The sequence below is a fragment of the Prunus mume genome, linkage group LG5 (assembly GCF_029339155.1).
Source record: "Prunus mume cultivar Tortuosa linkage group LG5, ASM2933915v1, whole genome shotgun sequence".
Taxonomy (NCBI): Eukaryota; Viridiplantae; Streptophyta; class Magnoliopsida; order Rosales; family Rosaceae; genus Prunus; species Prunus mume.
The window spans coordinates 11,491,530-11,516,689 of NC_142702.1; the positions used below are offsets into that span (position 1 = coordinate 11,491,530).

The window sequence follows — 25,160 nt, forward strand, 5'->3', positions numbered from 1 at the left end:
CTGTATTCTTTTAAGGTTTAGTGTGATAGATAAATCATGAAGTAGTCTACTAATGCGATAATGGCTCATATTTTCACATTTTCCTGTGTTCAAAAATTAGTTGCCTCTGTTCTTGAATACGTATAAAGTGATGGAGAGGTCTTATTATTTTTGGAAAATTTTAAAATGTTGCCACATCTCTGTAATCTGTATATGACATTGTACATAGATAATCAAATGAACGACTCAAATACTTCATGTGACAATGAGGTATGAACTTCATCACATTTTGTCTCTTTCTGGTTATAATAGTCACGATGCATTTCACACCTTTGCTGGTTTAGTCAATGTTGTTATACTTCAGAATTCAGACATATTAGAATTATATGTTTGCTTTCTCCTGCTTGTTACCAAATACTCTGTCAGTTTAATATCTTTGTGTGTAAACAATATAAGAAAAACGAATCTTTTCCCTTGTGCTGTTTTTGCTCTCCTTGATGTTTACTTTCTCTCTGTGCTTGTGCTGAAGAAATAATGGAGGCTGAAGAAGAAAATAATGGCAATTTGATTCCTAACTCGCATGCTTGTATCAATCCGTTAACTTCAACTTCTGACTCGCATCCAAATAAGAAAGCGAAAAAAGATCCATTGGAACATGCAGCTGGTGAGGTGTCAAAGTTACTGCAGGAGTTTTTGGCAAGTCAAATGAAACTACAACTCAAAGGAGAGGAGGTCCTTGGAGTGGTTTCAAAGATACCTAACCTCAGTAGATTGCAAGTTTTTAAGGCTGTACGCATAATATTGAGTGGTAACCCAGAAGAATTCTCTCTACTGAAATCTCTTCCTGATGTTGAGAAGACAGAGTGGATACTCTTACTTATTAGTCAATCTGAAGGTAACTTTCTTGATAAAAGTTGAACCAATAGCTCAGGGGATATAAAATAGGTCTTAGACATAAAGCCACTTATCAACATTTACTTTCTCTCAGGAAAAGAAGAAAGTTTGAGATACGCTATCCCTTCTGGCCATGGTATGGCTCTCTCTCTCTCTCTCTAACTTAATTTCTAGTTATGCATTTGTTGTTGTTTTAATTTTATGCTTTTAACATATCAAACCAATACTTCACTCTGTAAGATTCCTACTTAATATCTAGATAGAAGAGCGTATATATGTTATTGCTTTATCAATCATTGATAGAGTAGTATGACTAATCAATCTTTTTATTCTTTTTCATGTATCATTCTCATTATATACTTGTTCTTGTCCTTGTTCTTATTCACACTCACACTTCCAAGCACTACTGCATAACGTCTTATGTTGGTTACAATTGGCTTCTTGACTTGTTAGCTATGAATTACATGCTCCAAGGACATAACTTATAATCCATTCAAGTTTTCTTGTTTCATGTTTTGAAAGGAGCTTTGAACTGAAATATCCCAATTGTAAATCCTTCTACTCCAAATTAAAGAGAAAAAGAAAAGCATGAACCAATTGGACAAAATATACTTGCACATACTCCCTCCTTGAATGAGTTTCAGTAAGAAAGCTAGTGTAGCCAATTGGACAAAATTTACTTGCACATACTCCCTCCTTTGATGTAGTTTCCAAGTGCATCACCTTATGATACCTCTTCATGTTTTCAATTAGTACTGCCTTGTGACATGCCAATTTTCTTCAATGATTATATACAGGGAGCAGAGTCGCCAATTCTTTCCTTTCGTAATTCAACATCTTGTTCTGGGCACATGGTAGAAGATGCCTTTTTTGTAAACAGACTTTTTGTAGAAGATGCCTTTTTGTAAACAGACTTTTTGTATTTGGTCAGGCTTGCAATGCTCTATTTTGTGGATTTTAAGATTGTATTAGGCTTACTTGTGAGCTACAAAATGCCTTATACCAAAGTTTATGTATAAAATATGTGCTAAATCTTGTATGTGGAGTGCAAGATTGAAGCAATCACAAGCATTTTCTCTCTTTTCAATTTGTAGAAATGTTCAAGTTCTTGCCCATTACTTGCAGATATATAGTGTTGTGTGGCATAAAGGCTCCAACCTATGCAATTCCATCAAGGCCTGCAGGCCAATCACTGCTTTCTCTTGGATATTACAAAGATTTGTAGAGCAATAATGAAAACTTGGTAGGCAAACCCAAATACTCGCCTTCACCATTTGCTTAAACTTGATAAGTTAGGAGGGGGCTTGTAGCTTAAGCGGTTAAGTGCGTCTATCCCTGCACTCTAGGTCCTGGTTTTCATAAACTTGTTGGTCAGCTTGATAGTGGCTTATTAGAGTCCAAATTGGTTGGGAAAGTAATGTCTACCAGTTTTAGCAGATACCCTTTGGGACAATGTTGAACAGAGCACTTAACTTGATTGTTAATGACTAGGGCCCCAAGGGTATATTCTAGGTATGTTACCCCTAAAATAACCCTTTTGTTGTGATGATCTTTGAAGGGTGACCAAGAACATACAAAATTTTGTTCATTAAACCATATTGTAAGCTAAGAATGAAGAAGGTGGAAAAATAAGGCACAAATGGGAAGATAACTTGCATTCTTCTTAGTTTTAACAGACTTTTATATATACCCAACAACGTAAACTAGAAAATAATTATATAATAATGAAATTCCAAAACTCTTTTGGATCTGAAAGTCTAAACGTTTTCAGTTCTTCATTTTTCCTCCCACTCTTTGGTTCTCCATCAATTTATTTTTCATCATCTCTCATCTCATCCCTCCTTTACATGTATGCAATAATTGTATATTAAATGAGGTGAAGTGAGGAGATGAGTAGAGCTGGTTCAGGGTTGGTGACAAAGAAAATGAAATCAATCAATGATGGAGATAGATGTCCGAAGAAAAATATTTTGATGAAGTAGAGAAATGGTATTTTTGGGAAGAGTTGGGTGTCCAGAGAATGGTGAGAACAAAAATAGAAACCCATTGAAACACTGAGTGTAAACAGAATTCTTGGTAATATGAAATTTCTCTTTCACATTCAAGCAGTCAAATCACATGAAAAGTTTAAGAAGGAACTATGTTGTAACTACTCTTAACCACTTGAGTTATACATGTCACGAGAAGAGTGCATACAACAGTCATATGTAAAATTTAACCTTTTGTTGGACCTAAATGTTGAAACCCCACAAACTGAAACCACAAAATAAAGAATGCCGAATTGATACTCCGATTTTCATTAAAAGTCAATCTTTTTCAGCAACGAAGTTAGGTTAGCTTTGTTGGGGCACTGTTCAAGCAAACTACGGCCCTCTTAAGCTAATGAGCTAACAACGTACTTGAGGACAAATACTGTTTGTCTCTCACCAACTTCCCGTACCTTTTTTCTTTTAGATGAGGTATTCTAAATTACTCTAAGTTATATGGAGATTCAAACTCGGATACTGGAAAATAGACACTATCGGAGTCAACTTGACTAACCTACATATGTCGTATATGTATTTTCATATTATTAATGTTTTCGTTATATAGTTTGGTGTGTTTTGGTCTTATAGTGGTATTTTTCTATTCAATGTTTAAAGTCTCAAGTTCGAATAACCTATCTTCCATTAATACAAATAATTAAAAAAATATACTCAATGTAATATGATCTGTATCTCCTTGAAAATGAAATTATATATATATATATATATATATATTAATTAATCTCTTGGCCTCGTCATATAAAATGGCTTGGTTGACTCTTTTTCTTTTTTGGGTTATTAGCTTGGTTGATTTTGAACTGGAATGACCATCTACCACGCAATGCATGTATATGCAATGACAAAAATCACAGAATAATTTGATTTCACTCATTCTTTGAATTGAGCAACAAGATTTCTTGCTTCATTTTTGCTTCTCCGTTTCAAGAGTGTCTACACTTGGGAGTAGTACTTGTTTACCAAATAAAATATTGGGCAGTACTTGGAAAAAAAAAAAATTGTAGTAACATACTCTTCAATAATGTCTCACAATGTTAGATCTTTCATAGTGAAAATTAAGTTGAAGAGTGAGAAAGGGTTTAGAAAATTTAGTTGAAGAGGGAGAGTGCTCTGGTGGGGAAGAGGCAGGTGCGCCGCTATCACGAACACATTCAGACCACGAGCAGACGCAAGTTGAAATCACGCTTCTCTGTTTTTCTAGTTCTGTAGTCGCGCGCTAATCATGCTGCTTTGATTTTCCAGTGATGTTTGCTTTCGTTACTCTCAAAAAGTTTCCTTCCTTTATTTTTTATTTATTTCGATAATGAAATTTGAAATTTGAATTGTGTGTTGCTTTGTTACTCTCAATAAATCTTCCTTCTTTTTCTTTTTCCTTACAGGAATTGGGTTTTGGTGTTTCACCGACGAGCTGACGCCAGAGAGAGAGGGATGGGGTTGGTGTGGGTGCGAGTGGGGTGAACAAGGGGTGCTGGGTTTGTTGGGCCGAGGAGGTGCTGGGTTTGTTAATGAGGAGGGGCTGGGATTTTTTAAGGTATTTTTTTTTTTAATTTTTTAATTTTTTAATTTTATATAAATTTTTTAGGAACCGATTAGTTAGTGGGTGGGTCCCGATTACCCATATTGAGAATGACCCCAAACGTTTTTTTGATGTTAGCTCATTTCTAAATTTGTAGGGAGAGGGAGTGACCACAGTTTTGATATATTGGTGTCTATTTTTATTGGAGCTGATTTTGTTTGCCTCACCTTACCAACACTCAGGGTAAATAATATTCCAACTCTTGCGCTTTTAGAAATTGTGTGTATAGTTTTGAGAAATAGTACTAGAGAAACTAACTTTTAAGATATGTCAACTGATGTGGCAATGTTTTAATTTCAGAACTTATTTATTCATAACAAATAAGATATTGTCATATATTAGTTGACATTTAAAAGTTGGTGTATCTCTAATACTACTGTGGAAAACAACACACAAAATAAGCGTAAGACAAAAGAAAACTAATATTACACAAAATGGGTCATGTAATTTTAATATAAAATTGCTACAAACTCTTGTCAACCCTGGAAAGTTCAGTCCAAGTGGACGAGACATGCTCTTTCTTACAGGTTTAGACTACTTTATTTATATACTTGGCTAAGAGTTCGATTATTTTCCTCCCCTTCTCTTAAATGGAAATCATCTCTAGTTCTTTTCACCCCTAACAACATATGGAACTGCAGAGTTCATAACTTTTCTATTGTTTATCTTTTAATGCATAATGTTGACGCTCAAAAATGGTTCGGCACTTTTGAGCCCAACTTAGTGATGAGGTGTGATTGATGATGAGTGAAGGTGAGGACCTTCACCAAGCGTGTGAGGATTTGAGCAAGCGATAAACATACAAAAGACAAGATATACGTGGTTCACCCTTAATGAATGGGCTACGTCCACGGAGAAGTATATTCTCATTATTATAATATTGTGTATTTACATTTGTACATGGGGTTGGGCCCAAACTTAAATGTAAGAAAGGGGAAGGTCATGACTAAAGGTCAAGCCCAGCCCAAGGGATCATTTTCAAGGAGAGAGTGGTCTCCTTTTATAGGTGAGGGGGAGCCTTCACTTCTTGTAATATTCCAATGTGGGACTCTTTGCTTTGCCTAGAGTTGCTTCTAGTTGCTTGGTCAAATATGGTATAAACAGAAGTCCCCTAAGTTCTCAAGCAAGGAGGTACTCCTTGGTTGAGGACTTGCAATTTTCAGTGCATTGACCGAGCAACACCTTAGTCTTCTTCCAAGTAGTGTAGTGTCGATGGTGCCGAGTGATGACGGGGTGCCGAAGGCGTCGCTCTCGTCGGATGATGGCAGGTGCCAAGGTGATGACGGGTGCCAAGGCATCGCTCGCCGGATGATGGCAGGGTGCCAAGGTGATGACGGGTGCCAAGGCATCGCCTCGTAGGATGATGACAGGTGCCAAGGCATCTCTCTTGTCAAATGATGACAGGTGCCAAGGCATCGCTTGTCAAATGATGACGAGGTGCAAGGCATCGCCTCGCCTAATAATGACAGGTGCCAAGGCAACGCTTTGTCGATGATGACGGATGCCAAGGCATCACTCGCCGGATAATGACAGGTGCCAAGGCATCTCTCGTCATGCGATGACGGGTGCGAAGGCATCGCCTCGCCATGTGATGACAGGTGCCAAGGCAACTCTCTTGTCATGCGATGACGAGGTGCCGGCGCATCGCTCGCCATGTGATGACAGGTGCCGCAGCAACTCTTGTCATGCGATGACGGGTGCCAAGGCGCGCCTCGCCGGATGATGGCAGGTGCCGAAGGTGATGACGGGTGCCAAGGCATCGCCTCGCCTAATGATGACAGGTGCCGGGCAACTCTTTGTCATGCGATGACGGGTGCCAAGGCATCGCCTCGCCATGTGATGACAGGTGACGAAGGCAACTCTTGTCATGCGATGACGGGTGCCGGCGGCAGCGCTCTCGCCGGATGATGGCAAGGTGCCAAGGCATCGCTCTCGCCGGATGATGACAGGGTGACGAAGGCATCTCTCTTGTCACATGATGACAGAGTGCCAAGGCATCTCTCTCGTCCGGATGATGACAGGGTGCCGAAGGCATCTCTCTTGTCACATGATGACAGAGTGCCGAAGGCATCTCTCTTGTCATGCGATGACGGGATGCCGAACGGTAAGGCATGAAATATAAGCAAGGTGGAGGTCTTTGTTTGGCCAATTGGTTGGCTTGAAGGATGAGGTGCCGAACGAAACTGTGAGCCTTTGCATTGATGATGAGATGCCTCCAAGGTGACTTGAATAATTACTCAGTCTGTGGGTGCCGAACGGTAGCTCTTGGTCGTTATGCTTTTGTATGGCAGCTGGGTGCCGTTTAGAGATTTAATGATTCAGCAGGGGAGCAACTCGTGGGCCTCCAGAAGTGTCTTGACTTTGATATGGCCATTGCCGTTCGGCAAGGGCAGCTTGGATAAGGGAGCTTTGTGAAGTCAAGGTGCTGGGCCCGCTTTTGGGCTTAGGCAAGGCTTTAGGATTTGGGAGGAGGGTGGAGTCCTTCCTACATAACACCTGCCGTTCGGCAGTTTGTGCTTGGGTTGATTTTCTGCCCAAGAATTCGAAGCTGGGTTCGGCAGGTTCTGTGAGAATCGCAAGGAGGTTTTTTTCGAGGCCACCCTCTCCTTTGCCCGACCCTTGCCGTTCGGCAAGGGTGGAGTGAAAATTTTCCTGTGGCTATGAGTGCTGCCTGGTGTGATTTGGAGGAGCTTGTTACCGATCGGTAAGGCACATCTGGGGCTGATTTGAGAGATCTGAGCTGTTGGTTTTGAGCTGTGAAGGCTGGAGGTCTGGGCACGATACTTGGCTCAACCATGTCCTACCGAACGGTAGCTGTATGGGTGTCCATAGAAAATTCTTGAATTTCTTGATGGGGTGAGCTTGGGCCTTTGTCGTGAGGCCCTTGCTTCGGTGAGAGAGAACCGGGTCTTTGTAGATTGAGCTGAGCCTTTGTTAGGACTAGGGTTTGGAAGAAAAAAGGCGTTGAGTACCTCCCTTATAGGCCTTGCCGTTCAGCAAAGAGCTTCCAGAGTAAAAGGGAAAACCACGTCTGTGCCATCTCAGCCCCCGAATTCTTTCAGCAGCACCGGTCCCATTTTGCGACTTCCACTCGTGTCTTTAACGAAGCACGTCCTTGGCTTTGATGAGGTATCCAAGGGGTGGGCAAGACAGTTCGGATCTGGTGCTGAAGAAGCAGGCAGTTCACGAATCCTTCCAATAACTTCCTCCAGTCACCCTTGCCGAACGGCACTTCTGTTATTGGGAGGTGGCTTTGGCAGCTTGTCGTAGGTTTGGCAAATTCTTGTTCTTTCGGCACTTTGACTTTGGAAGGAGCAATCTCGTGAGTCTGCTGCCTTTCCAGCAGCTCTTGCCGTTCGGTGAGGCAAGGATATTTCGATTGTGACTCCCCATTGAAGATTCGGCAAGATCTCCCTAGGAAGAAGGTTGTGGTGCCAGCACATCTTCGGCTTCAGCACGTCGTGTACCTTCGTGAGTGTTTTTGCTTTGGTAATTCAGCTCCGTGCGACCATGGCGTAGGCAAGGTGACCGGATCTGGTTTCTTTCTTGCGCCTCCTCCGTGTCCTCTGCACAGCCCTTGCCTTCGGCAAGGGTGTTTTGGTGAAATTTTTTGAGGCGGAGATGCCGTAGTTGGCTTGCCGATAGTTTTCAGTCGACGAGAGGTGCCGATGGGCATGTCATTGGGGTGCTGAAGCGTAATATTTTTTTGATGGGGATGAACCCATTCATTCCCTGCCTTTTGGGTCGTTGATCACTAGGTTTGCCATGGCGTCTAAGGTGCGAATTGATCCTACGGATCAGCTTAAACAACTTATGCCACCTATCAACTAGATGATGTTTCATAATGATGAGACAGATGAAACAAGTGAAGAATCTGTTGTTGGATTTACTCCTCCTCCTGCACCTGCTTCGGAGCCAAGTCCTCCACAGCTTAATCAGCCTCCTCTGTCCCAGACGAAAAGCTTTGAGAAGTTTTCTATAAAGCTGAGAAAGCGCATGGCCTGACTTGCCAATGAGGTCGTTAAGCTCACCGGTTGCGTACATTGGGGCATCCCATTGAAAGAGCCATTTACAGGTCATTCTAATGTTGAGCTTGCTTTAGTTTATATGTGTTTTTGTCCTTTTCAGCTTTGTTAAACCCTGTCTTCAACTTTCATTTCTAATCCATTGATTATCTATGAATTGTTAGGTTTTTGTTCCATTTGTTCATTCAGTTGTTCTTCTTTTATACCCTCTCATTGGTTTCTGCTCCTCTGTCTTATGATTTTCCACTTCCACTTATCACTCCCTTGTCATACACACTTGCAGTACAAGATAAATAGAATCTGAAGTTTGCCTTGTTCTGGATGATAAATAGAATTCTATTTAATGTTATATATTTTCAAAGATACAAGTTAAATAAAGACCATGTAGCGAGCACCATAAGCTTCAAAAGAATTTTCCTAGTTCTAGGCTTAAGTATATTTTTTATCTAAAGGACCTCTGAGTTGACTGCAGGAACTGATTCAGCCTATTACTGTAAAAGAATTGTCCCTTGAATATCTTTTTATGTACAGCTGGTAAGAAAAATTTTGGGTTTTTACTGGAGGAAGGAAAGTAATAAACTTGAAGTTAGCAACTAGCACCGAATGCTTCTGTGGTTAGTGATTTAGTATAAAAGAGAAGCTCTGGTTTCTGATCATATGGGGTGGTTACATTGATTTTGATTGCATTAATTAGTTAAAAAAATAAGCTCTGTTTCAGATCATATCTGTATTCTTTTAGTCAACTAATGAGATGGGGTGGTTAACATTTATTTAAGTGTGACTGGAACAGTTTTCGGGAGTGATTCGATGCTTTTCTCTCTTTCGAAAACTTAACAAAATTAAATATTCACAATATTCCCCATCTTCTGTATAATAAAAATGAAACTGCTTCTACATGTGATTATGAACTCCAGCATATCTTGTGTCCTTGTGGTTGTAATAGTCAGCAGTTAATGCACTTCTTTGCTGCTTTAGTGGATGTTTTTTATGCTTTACTTTCTCTCTGTTATTGTGCTGAAGAAAATATGGAGGTTAAACAAGAAAATGATGAGAATTTTATTCCCAACTCACATACTTCGACACATCTATCAACTGCAATTTCCGGCTTGCATCCAAATAAGAAAGCGAAAAAGGATCCATTGGCACAAGCAATTGGTGAGGCGGCAGACTCACAAAAGGAGTTTTCGGCAAGTCAAATGAACCGCAACTCAGAGGAGAGGATGTACTTGTAGATTGCAAGTTTTGAAGGCCGTACTAATCCAGAAGAGGTCTTTCTACTCAAACATCTTCCTGATGATGAGAAGACAGAGTGGATAATACTGCTTATTAGTCAATCCTGGGTCTAACTTTCTTGATAAATGATACCGAGCCAATTATATCTCATGGGTTTAAACTTTTGCATAGAGAGTCACTTATCAGCATTTACTCTCTCTCTCTCTCTCTCTCTCTCTCTCATTGATCCAGTATTACACACACTGAGCTTCTTGACATGTTATGGGCTTTTAATCATGCTTCAAAGACATACTTTAAATCCATTTATATATCTTCTTTATCTATTTATTTCTCTTGTTTGAGAGGAGGTATTATTTCTCTTGTTCATTACAGGTTCTTTTGTAATTCACATATATAAATCGAATGAGTTTCAATAAGGAAGTGTAGCCGATTACTGCAATATACAGAAGGCTGTCTCATCCGAAAGTAAAGCACAAGTGTGTGTGCTCCATGGACAGCTTGATGGGTTGAGGAAAGCAGAAGGCTGTTTCACCACTTATTCCCCGGGATGATCCACCGAACGAAATGGAAAACCACGTCTTGATTTGTCACTTGAAGGAAATCATTGTAAACTAGCCAGCCAGATGCACCAACAGAGTGCCTGTTGCGCTCCAAAAATATCACCCTTCCGCCGGTGAGGCAGCACAACAAAGCAATTTTCCCTTTGCATTTCCCTCCACTCCTCCTACAAATTCATATATATACTAAAGCGCAATGCAACTAAACACTGTTCTTAAGCACAGTGAAATGACGGAAATGCCCTCTCTTTTATGTTTTGCAAACTCATTTTTCTCATCAGCACAGTGAAATCACGGTTTGCCCTTGATTAATTAGTTTCTGCTCTTCCCGCTTTGCCCCTCTCTTCGATTGTAACGACTTGGAGCCTTCGCTCTATCCGATCGAAGTTCGCTTTCTAACCAGGTTGGCCTGGTAGGCAATGATGGAAGAGGTCGGTTTTGTTGGAGATTATCCGAGGCTTCGATTTTATAGGAGTGGTGTGCATTGGTCTTCTTCTTCATATCGAACTCCAGCTCTCTCTCTTTTCAATCTCTTTCTCTAATTCGTACATGGGTACTTTCAAGGTAAGCATGCATAGCTTATTCTCACATTTCTCTACCCTTGCTAATTCATCTTATCTCATCTGCTCCGTTTGTTCACCATCTTTCCAGGCGCTTCATCCTTCTTCTCATCGCACGGGTTTAGCTCAAAGGGATTTCTAGGTTTCAAAAAAAAGGTTGGTTTTAACATTCTTTTGGTTTTCTAGGTTGGTTTATTCATTTTCCATATCAAAATTGAGAAGGAAATCAGAAATTGAGTTTGGTTTGTTTTTGAGGAGGAAGATCTAAGGAAAAGAACTGAGTAATCAATATGCTCATCAACTGCAATTGATGTCTGTGTGGCTGAATTTTTTTTTTTTCCTGTTTGTACTTATCTTGCATTCCCTTTTTGGAGTCTCTCTTGACCTTGAAGATGCATAAGGTTCTTGATTATCACATTACTGAAAATCATGTTATGTCATTTTCACATACAGCTCAGCAGCACTAGCTTTATAGCATATACAGCCCTTGATTATAAAAGGGTGGAACCACATTCTCTTGATATAGTATTGCAATTGTATAGCAATACAGCCCTTTATTATAAAAGGGTGGAACCACATTCTCTTGATATAGTATTGCAATTGTATAGCAAGTTGTAAAATTTGTTGTATTACCTGCATTGCCCTGCTCTTTCTTCTCTGCCATTTTCTTCTCTCCACAGATTCTCAACCTCACTCTTCCTGCCAACATCCCAACCTGTTGTTGTTCAAGAAGTTCATAGGTAAAATACATAGCTTTAATTACCTCCTCTGTTTTTTTTTTTCACTGCTTCTGTTTCTCACTTTTGTAGATCTGAGTTATCAATCTTTACTTCTTTTTCCCTTTATTTTTCAGAAGGTTTATGCTTTTGGCAAGAAGGCAAATGCTGCAAGGAACCCAAAAATACTAGGACTCTTCATGCCTAACCAAAACCCAATAGATGATGTGGGAATGTGACCCAAATTGGCTGCAGACAGTGAGCTTAGCAGATTGTGCAATTGGGTTTGGCCAATATGCTCTTGGAGGCAAAGGTGGTGAGTATTTTATTGTCACAGACTCTTTCTAATGATGATGTGAATCCAAGGCCAGCACTCGAGATATGCCGGATACCGAGCCTCTGGATTGTGTTCCCCGGCAACATGCTCATCAAGCTCTCCCAAGAGCTCATCTTCAACAGCTCCAAGACCCTTGATTGCCGTGGAGCCAATGTCCACATTGTGGGTTGTGGCTGCATCACATGGCAAGATACATAAGCAATGTCATCATCCACAATGTGCATATCCACCACTGTTATCCGTCAGGTACATGAGTTTTCCACTTCCTTTCATGAATTTTTATTTACCATATACGCATGGTTTGCTCATAGTTAAGTGTATTCAGATTTACTTGATACTCTTGGAAGCATAATTTGTGTATGTCAGTAGGAATTAGCTCAAGTAGCAGTAGAAGGTGTTTGATAAAAATTGGTTAGGATTAGAATAAGTTAAGATTTCGATCCATTCCATGCACGTGACGCTAATGTGCGTTCAAGTCCAACCCACTACGGCTACCGCACAAAATCAGAAGGATTTTGATCTCAAGGAAACTGACTTTTTGGACTTTATTTACTCTGTTTAAAATTGGCTTTAAAGGGAAGTTTTGAATGACTGATGAAACAGAGAATATGATTATATGTCAAATATTATATTGTTGTTTTTCAAATAGCATTTGTCTTCTGGCTGCTCCTATCCATATATATAATGACAAATAGCATATTTGGATAATCAAATTTGTTCATTTTCTTCCTTTTCAAAGTTACTAGGTTTAATTGTAACCGAAAAAAAAAAGTTACTAGGTTTAATTTGTGCTTCCACACAATATATAATTTATTCTCCATTTAGCTTAACAAACTTATTAATTGCACTCTCTGCATATTTCAGGATTGATAATCATATGATTTCAATCCCTCTTTCGTGTATCAGCCCTCATAAAATGACATTTATATGCTTTTGTTGAAGAACTTTACGAAATATTCATTACATTTTTGTGTTGTTTTACCCCACATTGTATCTCAGTATCTTCTTGAAGATGTTGCTTTGGAGCCCAAATGGTTGAATAAAATCCCCGTAGGTCAGGAGTTCATGCTTTTTTTTAACTTTTATGGGGAACTTTTGCCATGACATTGATTAAGGAGCCAATATATTTAGCATTGAAATTTAAAATTAACTTTAGAATTCTTCATTAATTCTCAGGTACAGTGAGATCTATTTCTTTACTTTCGAGGTTTATATATTTTTATGACTCAATGAATCAAGAAATTGTAAATTCTCCAGAATGTGTTGATTCATGCAGTTGACAAACTCAGGAGCTTCTTAAGGCAACTTCCTCTTTTCAAATGCTTTTCTGGTTGGTGGTGCAGAAGACTTCTTTATCATTGAACTTGCAGATCGTAAATTTTGAAGCACTCTCTGCTGCAAGTAATTTTGTTGAGTTTTTGTTCTCATTGCATTGAATGATCGGTGGATATTTTCTTTACTGGTCAGCTTCAAAAACCAAGGTGGAACCAGCACATAAAACTTCTCCGGGGTAATATTCTAACCAATTTTAGGTTTAAGATTTAAGGCATCATGTGAACTTGGTATTATGGTGGCTTCAGATTATCGACTTATTTATTGTGGTGCTAATTAATTAAACTCAAGTTATTTGTGCCTAATGAACCACAATTGTAATAATTTTAGTTGTAATATGTATGTGTTTGTGTGTCTATTTGTTTTTTGGTATATAAGCAGATTGCTGTTTCGCATTCTACATGCCGAGGTGATAGATAATTTTGATGAATTAGAACTTTATGATACACAAGGACAGAGTTGTAGGAACTGTCTTCGCTCACAATTAAGATGTTATTGTCTTCTGAATGAATTTGAAAACAAACCAGTCTTCACTTCATATCCTCATATTTTCGTGTTTCCATTTGTTGGTATGAGAAAAGGAAATGTAACAGAGGTTGTGATTTCTGTTGGGGTCCATATTTTTTATATTCCTTCATATCCAAAACAGTGTTGCAACGGATTAATTAATTGAGACTGTCTTATCTCACATGGAAAACCAAAATTATATAGGTTCTGCTGCATGCTAAATTTGCAGCTCAACTCTTTCATCTATGTTCTGAGTCTTTGGAGCTCATTGTTTAGACTGTTGTTTATGAAAAATTTGATGATTTGCAGCATCAATGATTTAGACAATTAAGGCACAGTGATTATCATCCATAGTTTTGACTTTGGTTTTTCCTTTTGTATTCCCTAGAAATTAATTTTAGTGAGAAATTTGGATTTCCATTTCAGAAGGTTTGTTTTAGAAAATGCAAAATCCAAATATTATGAAGTGTGCACCGGAGAAGATCCTCTTTTTGCTTTTCCAAATATAAGTAGTCTGTTATATTAGTATGATGTTTCATACCCCCAACTTATCTTTTATAGTTAATGTTCCATTTGTGTTTTGCAGGGCCTGAGTCATTGGGTATTATTGTTGGAATTGTTTTCTTGGTCCTGAGAATCTTATTCCAGTATTTCAACTTCACTGCAGATTCAAATGTAAGTTTGCTCTCTTTCATTGAATACAGGAACATAACTTTATTTCAATTTACAATTTCTGCAATTTATTGTTACTCAGAGGTGAAAGTGTTTGTTTTTGGTGAAAGATGAGAATTCCTGTTTGTTTGTTATCTGTTTGCCTACTTTTTAAATGTAGTTATTTATATAGTTTAAGGGCGTTGGTAAAAAACTGTTCCCACCAATTGAGGGGTAGGTGATGAGTACATTTTGTTCAAACCCATTAGAGTTTACAAATGAAAGAGATGGAAAAAATTTGATGGCCTAATACTAATGTGGTGTTTAAATTTGGTGGCCTAATACTAATTTGATGGCCTTATCAGATGTTTTAGATGTAATGAACAAAACTATAACCCATAGCCTGTTATTTTTGCCTTTATTCTGCTTACATTAACACCTGTCATTTTCCAAATTTGTATCAACAGAGTTAAAACCTCTCGCAGAGGACAACAAATAACATAAGCCACCTCTACAGCGGAGCTAACAAGAGAGAGAACCCATTCTAACAGAGATCAAGGCAGAAAAATCCTCTTCCACCACCCAGGGCATATATATAAAGACCTATCCAAACTCTTTTGAACAATGAGCAGCTCAATATTGTCGATATTTTGATGTTTTGACTGTTACTTGATTTATTAAAATATGGTCCGTATTTTAATCAAGACAAACAACATAAAAAACATGTTATTATCATATTTTTTTTGTAACTTAGACTTGCTAAACAAAGCATGATGCCACTATTTAGATCTCCATGACTATATAAATAGTACCATCTTTCCTACACATTTCACACGGTTTTAAAACCCGCAGCATCGCGCGGGCACCTTTGCTAGTATAGACTATACTTTAAACTAAGAGCAAGTTTATAAAAATCTATATTCTTAGATTTTAAAATTTTTGGTGAAATAACATTTGTAAAATTTTTATGTATTTTAAGCACACAAATTTTTCAATGAACGAGATATATATTTTATAAATGGTAATCAAGATGTTATCATGATTATTTAAAATTGAAATTTTACATAATCACAAATAAATAAATATTTTACATGTAAAAATCTAATGTTTTACTAACTACTTTTTGAAACTTTAGGTCATTCTATTATTTTTCCTAATTTTGGTCATTCCTAATATTTTTATATTTTACTAAAATATTTGGTGTTTTATTTATATCATTCACATGCTAGTTCATGCTTATAACACAACGTAAGGTGCCGACACACCAATTATCTCAAAAAAACCAAAAAGAGAATTGGCATAGCTTGGAAGTATTAAACACTTTGGGATAGGCATCATGATCATTTTCTTGAAATTATGACATATTTTGGTATGCTAGAATCAAACACTAGTGTGTCGGGACCTTTGCCTTAAAAAATAAAAAAATAAAAAATAATGATAATAAATATATATGTAGCATTGAAAAGGAAGCGATAGTCTAAACTAGATGAGAGTGTGGTTTCTCACATACACTATATATATATATATATATATATATATATAGCATTGAAAAGGAAGCGATAGTCTAAACTAGATGAGAGTGTGGTTTCTCATATACACTACCAAGATGCCATGAAAGTTCGAACTTGAGACCATTAGTCTGCAAATCAATTTTTTTTTCTTTCCAGGAACAATTAATCATTATTGTCTTAGATATGTCTGTTGAGATTTTCAATTACCCCATTCACCTAAATACCAATTTCACCTTCTCTTCTTTTGACTTGTAAGTCTACTTTTCTTTGTAGTGTATTTGAGACTAGAAAAAGACGAGCCCATATTTGACTAAAACAATTAAGTCATCACTTGTCTACTTCCATCATGAAGAGAGTTTTTTTTTTCCTTTAATTGTTTTTTTCCCACAGACTGTGGTATTGACTGAGAAAGAGTCTGGAGTACGTTCTATAACTAGAGGATTTCGTAAGATTAACTCCTCATTGAATGTTACAGCACACAAGCGCACACCCTGCATACTGAAGGTGAAAGATCTACACTTTGGAAGCCCCCCTCACCCTCCCCTACATTATTTAGGAAAAAAAGAAAAGAAAAGGAAAAAGTATAAAATGAGGGGAACAAGAACCAAAGCTACTATTTCTTTTTTGGGTATACAAGCGATAGTCTCTGAACTCATTAAACTAATGTAATTTACACGGAAAGGGGTTTGAACTTCGGTGTAAGGGGTAAGCTCACCGTCCAAACTACTCTAAATCTAAACTACTATATTACTAGAATTCCTTAAAAATACAAGTATACAACACACATAAGTATTCAATAATTACATATTTAGAACTAAATATTTCTAATTGCCATGTCTAATCTTAATTAATAAATTATTTATTACAAATTCTATATATTATATATAATATAATAGACTTCTAGGAGTGGCCTACAATTACTTTCCTTTTATAGTCAATATATATGACTTTTGCCCTTCAAACTAATTATGTCTTACCTACAACCCATTATTTTATTTTATTTATAAATAAAACCCAATTTTTATAAGTAAAACCCAATGATTGGATCCGACTCATCAATTTACCTAATTAAACTTAAAATCTGATTTATTGTACTTTTTTTAGATTAAAAAAAATTAATTATGGATAATTAATCTACCTGTACAATCTCGGCAAATTCTTATACCTACAAAATATAAGTAAATTGGTACCCTTTTTTAATTTTATAAATAACGTGCCTATTTTTTCATAACTAATGTACCTATTTATTTCATAGAACTAATTCAATAGTAACTTTTTTTTTAAATATAGAAATAATGTACCTATTTTCTTATAATTAATGTACCTTTTTTCTTTAAAAATATTTACGTATTTTATATATAGATAATTTACCCTGATTGAGAATTGCTCATCGTCTTCAGAATCTCGCCCCTATTCTGACTGAGAATTGCCCCTCAACCAATCAATATGCATCTCACCACCCAAGCTCTCTTTCTTCACTGGGACCGTGTTTTGTTCTTTAGTTTTTTTTTTTTTCATTTTAGTTGTTGTTTAATTTTTGAACTTGTGTTTTATAATAACCATTATATTATCATTTATATCCAAGGATGGGTGACCACAAATTCCTTGGACCACAGGAGTCCAGAAGAACGGGACTGAGTAATTCATATACTAATCACTTAACGAGCAACAAAACAAATCAAATCAAAGAATCCGAATGCAAAATGAAGGAAGCTGCTCCGAAACTCTATGATCAGATATCCAACACTAAATATACTTAAGTGTTTCGTGATCATCACTATAATAAGAGAAACTTTCGTGTGTAATTGTAAGACCCCATGTTTAACCTAAATTATAGGGGCATTTCAAAATAGACTTGGTCAATAACCAAATTCTCATATTATAGTTGTTGAATAAAAACCCAATATTCATGTATTAGTATCAATAAATATACAGGTATTATATTAATATTAGGTTGAGTAGAGATATTTCCATATGTTTCACTTAAGTCAAGTTCAAATTTTGCAAGAAAATATTTGTAACTTGTGCCCAGGGGATGGGATGCAAAGCCATTGATTGAGTGGACATGGGAAGGCACCTTATCAAGTCAAGTCAAGTCAATACCTGCAAGTTAGTTGGAGCACGCATTGAAGGGCAAATCACCATATCAAGTCTTCACAAGTCTTCATTTATCTTTTTCCACGTAGGGACATGAATTAAAGTGGTGAGTCTCTCTTCCTTTTGTTCACTTTTCAGTCTCTCAAGTCAATACCTGCAAGTTAGTTGGAGCACGCGTCCTTCATATTCACTTTGCAGTCTTTCATTTGAAAACACACAATTGCACACTTTCCAAAGAGATTCCCAAGCAGCTTATTGGCCTTTCGGGGAAATTAGCAAGTGGAAAAACAATTTTCTGGATCTTTGTCTCTACGACCAGTTGGCTTTTCAAAGAAAGAAAAAACATAAAAATGGTAAAATAAAGTAATTGAGCAATTAAGAAAGGAAAAGGAAAAGGAAAAAAAAAAAAAAATTACCACTTGTTGACGTTTGAGTTAAATGCGGATGTGCAAAGACTTAAAAGTCTAGTTCACACTCAAGTATGTAGACTTAACAGTCTTTTTGTGGAACCAAAAAATTGAAAAGACTTTACAGTCTTTTTGTGTGAGTCAGTCATCATGAGTTTGCATACGAAGACTTCAAAGTCTACTTGATGATAGCCGTCCACAGCAAGCTCCCTACCCAACGTTATAAATTACTAAGATGGACAAATGCTCAATAAAATTTAATTAGGATAATTAGTTGATTTAAGGAATATCTCTTTTTCACGTGTCATTTTTTATTTACCGGAGAAATATGTGTATCTGCAGATCCCGCATTGATTGTCTTAGTAATTTCCTTTGCATCTAAAAAAAATTTATTTAACCCTGAAAAAAAAGTATTACTCCATCTTGAAATGTTTCCCCTTAAACTTGTTTGCCACACTAATCACAAGGTATACTAGTAAATGCTTCAAACCACCTAGGATAATTTTTTGGAAGATTCACTATTATACCTAATATAAGAGCTCAAATTATAAATAAAAAAACATATATGAAATGGACTTTAGAACATACCCAAAGCCCATTTACAACATAACAAAAAGGATTTTAACTTCTTTTAAATTACAAAACTGTCATTGATTTCTTAAAACAAACCCAATCCAAAAATCTCATAAAAAAGCAAAGTAATTTAATAATCAAAATTAAATTCAATATATCCGACTGTCATTTTTTTGGTTTATTTATAAAAATTAAATGGTGTGGGGTTTATTTATAATTTTAGTGTTAAGAATGGGTAAATATCTCTAATTTTTTCAAGCATTATTGTAGAGATAGCAATATAGTGTTATTCCCGTGACAAAAAAATATTTTTCCTTTTGAATGATACATTCATATATATTTGAAATTGAACCTACATATACAGGGTGGTTGTCCACATGGCATGGTATGAGAGCATCATTGAGCTATGTCACTATTCAGCAAAACAGCATGCTGTGTCACCGAGCGTACACAATTCTTTTTATATTAAAAAATTAACCAAAATTTTAAAAATAGTATTTTTATTTTATTGAAATTAAAAAATAGTAGTATGAACACTACATCTATCATCCTCCTTTTTCCAGCAAAAGAAATCTTAGTAGATCTTTCTCTGCAAAGTCTTCATCATTTATAACTAGTCTAATCGGACAGCCAACACCTACTTGACGTGTGAGTTACATATAGATGTGGAGACTTAAAAGTCTTTGAAAATTCTACAGTGGTCTAGGTGCATCAATGCGCCATGAATGTGTGGCACTATTTTAGCTAAATCGTGTTTTTCTTTGTAAAAGCTTTCTTCCTTTTTTCCTATATATATCTGATGCAAGCTAGCATATATCAATATACACTTGCAGTGTTTTTGCATGTGCATGTGCTTTTGATCAATTAACATGAAGGGCGACGGAAGGTGCTTCAAACTCTTTCTTGCATTATCGATCCTTTTCCTACAAAACGTAAAAGGAGGAGAAGTTGGCCACAGCCACAACCACAGCCACAGCCTCAAAGCTGCTAAAGTGACAGTGAGGTGCATAGAGAGGGAAAGGCAAGCACTACTTGCATTCAAACGTGGCCTGGTGGATGACTTCAATCAACTCTCAACTTGGGGTTCAGAAGCCGAAAAACAAGATTGTTGCAGATGGGAAGGAGTCTATTGTAGCAACCAAACTGGCCATGTGATTCAACTTGATCTTGGATATTCTGTCCTTGATGAGATGTTTCCACATGGTGCTCTTGAATATTCTTTCCAAGGTAAGATGATTAGTCCTAAACTGATTGAGTTGCAGCATTTACAATATTTGCACCTTGCATCCATTGATTTCAATGGGAGCCAAATTCCTGATTTCATTGGTTCTCTAACCAATCTAAGAAACCTCAGTCTCTATTACTGTAATTTGGTTGGTCAAATTCCAAGTTCGTTTGGAAACCTCACGCAATTGCAACATCTCGACCTCAGCTATAATTATCAGCTTCAACCAGAAAATCTTAATTGGCTCCCTGCTCTTTCTTCTTTAACGTATTTGGACCTAAGTGGAGCCAATCTCAGTACTGTTTTGGACCTTTCATTGACTAATTTCAATGGGAGCCAATTTCCAGATTTCATTGGTTCTCTAACCAATCTAAGAAACCTCAGACTCTCTTCCTGTAATTTGGTTGGTCGAATTCTAAGTTCGTTTGGAAACCTCAAGCAATTGCAAAATCTCGACCTTAGCTTTAATCAGCTTCAACCAGAAAATCTCAATTGGCTCCCTACTCTTTCTTCTTTAACGGATTTGGATCTAAGCGGAGCCAATCTCAGACTGTTTTCGATTGGCCAGAAGCAGTACTTAATAAGCTCCCTAAACTAGTACACTTGGGATTGGAGGAATGTAGTCTTCCTCCTCCTCCTACTCCAATTCTTTCCACTACTCTTTACAAAACAAATTCTTCTACATCTCTTGCGTCTGTTGATCTCTTTGACAACCATCTCACTTCTTCAATATTTCTTTGGTTGTCCAACTACAGTACAAGCCTTGTTCATCTTGACCTCTCCAACAATAATCTATCTGGTTTCATTCCCGATTTCTTTGGCAACATGAGGTCTCTTGTGGATCTGTATCTCTCCAGGAATAGTCTAACTGGTTTCATTGCCGATTTCACTGGAAACATGAGCTCTCTTGCGCATCTGGATCTCTCCAACAATAATCTAACTGGTTTCATTGCCGATTTCACTGGAAACATGAGCTCTCTTGTGGATCTGGATCTCTCCAGCAATAGTCTAACTGGTTTCATTCCCGATTTCATTGGAAACATGAGCTCTCTTGTGGATCTAGATCTCTCTGACAACCAGATTGAAGGAGCGAATCCAAATTCGTTTGCAAGGCTGTGTAATTTGGGAACATTGTGGCTTCAAAGAAATCATCTAAGTGGACAATTATCTCAACTATTGCCTAGATGTGCTCAAAACTCATTACGGGATCTGGACCTCTCTGAGAATGTTCTTAAGGGGTCATTAAACAATCTTACAAGCTTCTCATCTTTGGTATTCTTGAATCTTAGTGCCAATCAATTAAGCGTAAAAATACCTGAAAGTATTGGGCAAATGTCGCAATTAGGGATTATCGATTTCAGCAAAAACTCTTTGAAAGGGGTGGTTTCAGAAACTCATTTCTCAAAACTCTCCAATTTATATTATTTGGATTTATCCTATAACCCACTAGTTTTAAATTTCCATTCTGATTGGGTTCCTCCCTTCAAGTTGGGTTATATATATTTGGCGTCCTGCAAGGTCGGTCCTCTTTTCCCAAAATGGCTTCAAACTCAAAATGATTCTGTCAAGCTTGATATTTCAAGTGCTGGAATTTCTGATATTCTTCCAAGTTGGTTTTGGAGTAATTTTCGTAACGCAGAGATTATTAATCTCTCACAGAACCTAATCAGAGGAATATTTACAAATTTGACAGTGGAGTTTAGATATTCCCCAGAACTACATTTGAGTTCGAACCAAATAGAAGGTCCAATTCCCCCAACTCTATCACAAGCCTCCTATCTGGATCTCTCCAATAATAAAATTTCAGGGTCTCTTTCTTTCCTGTGCGCAAGTGTAGATATGATGTTAGCGTATCTTAATCTTTCAAGCAACAGTTTTACTGGAGAACTTCCAGATTGCTGGAGCCATTTGGAGAATCTAGTCATGCTTGATTTGAGTAACAACGCTTTTTCCGGAAAAATTCCCATGACAATGGGCTCTTTATTTCAAATGCAAACTTTGAAATTAAGAAGCAACCAATTTGTTGGAGAATTGCCTTCATCTTTGAAGAACTGCACAAGTTTAGAAGTTATTGATCTGGGAGATAATAAATTATCAGGACCAATACCTACATGGTTAGGTGTGAGCTTCAAGAATTTGGTTATCCTTATGTTTTCCAATAATCACTTCAATGGAAGCATGCCCTCAAAATTATGCCATCTAACATACATTAAAATTATGGATTTCTCTATGAACAACATCTCTGGAAGCATACCCAAATGCCTCAACAATTTGACTACTCTGTCTCAAAAAGGAAATCCAAGTCTATCTAGCACACATACTTATCACATACATATGGATGATGAAATAGTTGGTGGTAATAATTATGAGGATGATGCAAGCTTCATATGGAAAGGAAGAATGCAGACATACAAAAGCACTTTGGGCCTTGTGAAGAGAATTGATCTCTCAAGCAATAGATTAACAGGGGAGATTCCATGTGAAATCACTCATCTTGTTGAGTTGGTTTCTTTAAACCTTTCAAGAAACCGGTTAACAGGTCAAATAACTCCAGAGATTGGAAACTTGCAGTCATTGGATTCTCTTGATTTGTCAAGAAACCAGATAGATGGAAGAATTCCAACAAGCCTTGCTCGAATAGATCGTCTTAGTTTCTTGGACTTGTCATATAACAACTTGTCTGGTAAAATACCAACAGGCACTCAGCTCCAAAGCTTTGATCCCCTTGATTATGCTGAAAATCCTCTACTCTGTGGACCTCCACTTAAAATGATGTGTGCTGATAAAAATGAGCAAACTGGCTTGAGCAATGAAGAGGATAAGGATGAGTTTATAACATTGGGATTTTACATCAGTATGGGGATTGGGTTTGCTGCTGGATTTTGGGGAGTTTGTGGCACTTTGATATTCAACAGGCCATGGAGATACGCATACTTAAGTTCTTGAATGATTTAAATGATTGGCTTTATGTGAAGATAGCTTTGATCAAGCGGCGACTAAAGCTAGCATATGCTTAGTAGATAAGCTCGCGATGGTACTCTTTCTCTCTCATCATTAATTTTGTTTTATAATTATTTTCTTATTGCATTTTTTCTTTTCTCCAAACTGACGGGTATTAATTTGTTTACTTTGATATTTAGTTGCAGCATCTAAATTATGCCTCCTTTCAGTTCAAGTGTTGAAGATTGCCAGTTCGCGCACGCACAAGTATCTGGAGAAGAGTTTACAAGTTAATTTGGAGTGCTTAGTAGGAATAAATATGAGTTATATTAGTGTTAATTATTTATCAGAACAATTAATTCAGAGTTCTCCGATTATTATTATTATTATTATTATTATTATTTGTTTGTTGAGAGAAATAGACATATCCATTTTAATCCAAGCTCACTTCGATTAATGTATTAATTCTAGCTATAGTGTTATTTTAATTAACTAAGCCAAAGCCAAAGCAGACTTGATTTCAAATTACAATGTGTGGCTTTGTTTTGGTCATCTATTTGCAATGTACAGCTTCTCCTTGTAAATTGGGGATCAGCTTCTCCTTGTAAATGTGTGGCTCTATTTTGGTCATTCTTTCCTTTCATTATTCAATATCCTGTTCTGGGCACATAGTAGAAGATTCCTTTTCGTAAACAGACTTTTTGTATTTGGTCAGGCTTGTAATGCTCTATTTTGTGGATTTTAAGATTGTATTAGGCTTACTTGTGAGCTGCAAAATGCCTTGTACCAAAGTTTATGTATAAAATGTGTGCTAAATCTTGTGTGTGGTGTACAAGATTGAAGGTCTTCCTGGAAAAGCAATCAAAAGCATTTTCTCTCATTTCAATTTGTAGAAATGTTCGAGTTCTTGCCCATTAAGTTCTTGTAGATATTGTTGACGCAGAAAAATGGTTTAATACTTTCCCGCGTAACTTAGTGATTAGGTCTCTTCGGTATCTGATGTCCTCGGTAGGGTGTGCGATCTGTAAGATAGCAAACACACGGTAATCCTAGGGCACCGGTGTGGTACCGGCCGAAGGCTCTCCGATGCTTAAGTAAGTACGGATTAAGTAAGTTTGAACTACAGATCAATAGGCAGTATGCCGTAAGTTCTGATTGATTACCTTCAAGCTGGGATGGGTGTCCTCTTTTATAGGCCTTGGGAGGTGTGCAATTTGTTTAGAGTTTCGATGTGGGACTCTGGGCGTCAATTGTGAGACCGCCACGCGTCCAGAGGGGCGAGGTTGCCCTAATGTTGCGATCGGTAGGTTTGGTACCGAAGGTGAGTGCCGAAGGCACACGTAGCCCTGGTTTGGTCCACGTGTTTGGTATTCATTGGCTGTTCATTTTGGTATAAACAGGAGTCCCCAAGTCCCCTTGCGAGAGTCTTCGGAAGGATTTGCAGTTGTCCTCGGAAGGAACCACGACCCTACCGTTCGGTAACTCGATCTTTGGGAAGGGCCAAACATTGTCCCTTCCGCATCATTAGTTCGAGTGTGGCGAAGTCGGAAGGTCGCCGAGCCGACGGGTGAAGGGACGCGAGCGCCGACTTTCGAGCCTCGCGTGCCGTCCGTTGCCCACAGGATGAGCGACATGTGGCACATGTGATGATGGCGCGCGGCGCATTAATGCGCCGTTTGGTTTTTCGAGGAGTACCGTTGTCAAACTCCCTCCTATAAATAGGGATGACCCCGGTGGTGAATTCACTTTGCATCCTGCGAGAAGTGAGAGCTCTATCCGAGGCGATTTCCGACGAGTGCTAACGGCAGCGATTTCCGACGAGATCTAACGGTAACCAGCGATTTCGGTGCTGCCAACGGTAGGAAGGGCCTTCGTGTTCAGCGATCCAAGTAGTAGCAACAAGGCGTCCACCTCCGAAGCTAAACAAAGGTACCGTTCGGTAGCCCTACTTTTCCATCTCTACATACCTTAAGAGTTTACGTCCTTCCTTGGTTTGAA

At 37.7% G+C, this 25,160-nt stretch overlaps 1 protein-coding gene and 1 long non-coding RNA gene across 2 annotated transcripts; both read left to right on the plus strand.

Annotated features, from left to right (window-relative positions):
- Window positions 1-6,529: 6,529 nt before the first annotated feature.
- LOC148916920 (uncharacterized) lies at window positions 6,530-10,076 on the plus strand. Its single transcript, XR_016126964.1, has 2 exons — window positions 6,530-8,268; window positions 8,348-10,076. It is a non-coding gene; the product is annotated as an uncharacterized LOC148916920 (long non-coding RNA).
- A 9,665-nt stretch (window positions 10,077-19,741) lies between these two features.
- On the plus strand, window positions 19,742-23,581 carry LOC103331135 (receptor-like protein EIX2). Its single transcript, XM_089052245.1, is given in 3 exon segments — window positions 19,742-20,523; window positions 20,772-23,154; window positions 23,157-23,581. Coding segments are annotated over 3 exon segments (3,123 nt in total). The 5' UTR covers window positions 19,742-19,866; the 3' UTR covers window positions 23,240-23,581.
- The last annotated feature ends 1,579 nt before the right edge of the window (window positions 23,582-25,160 follow it).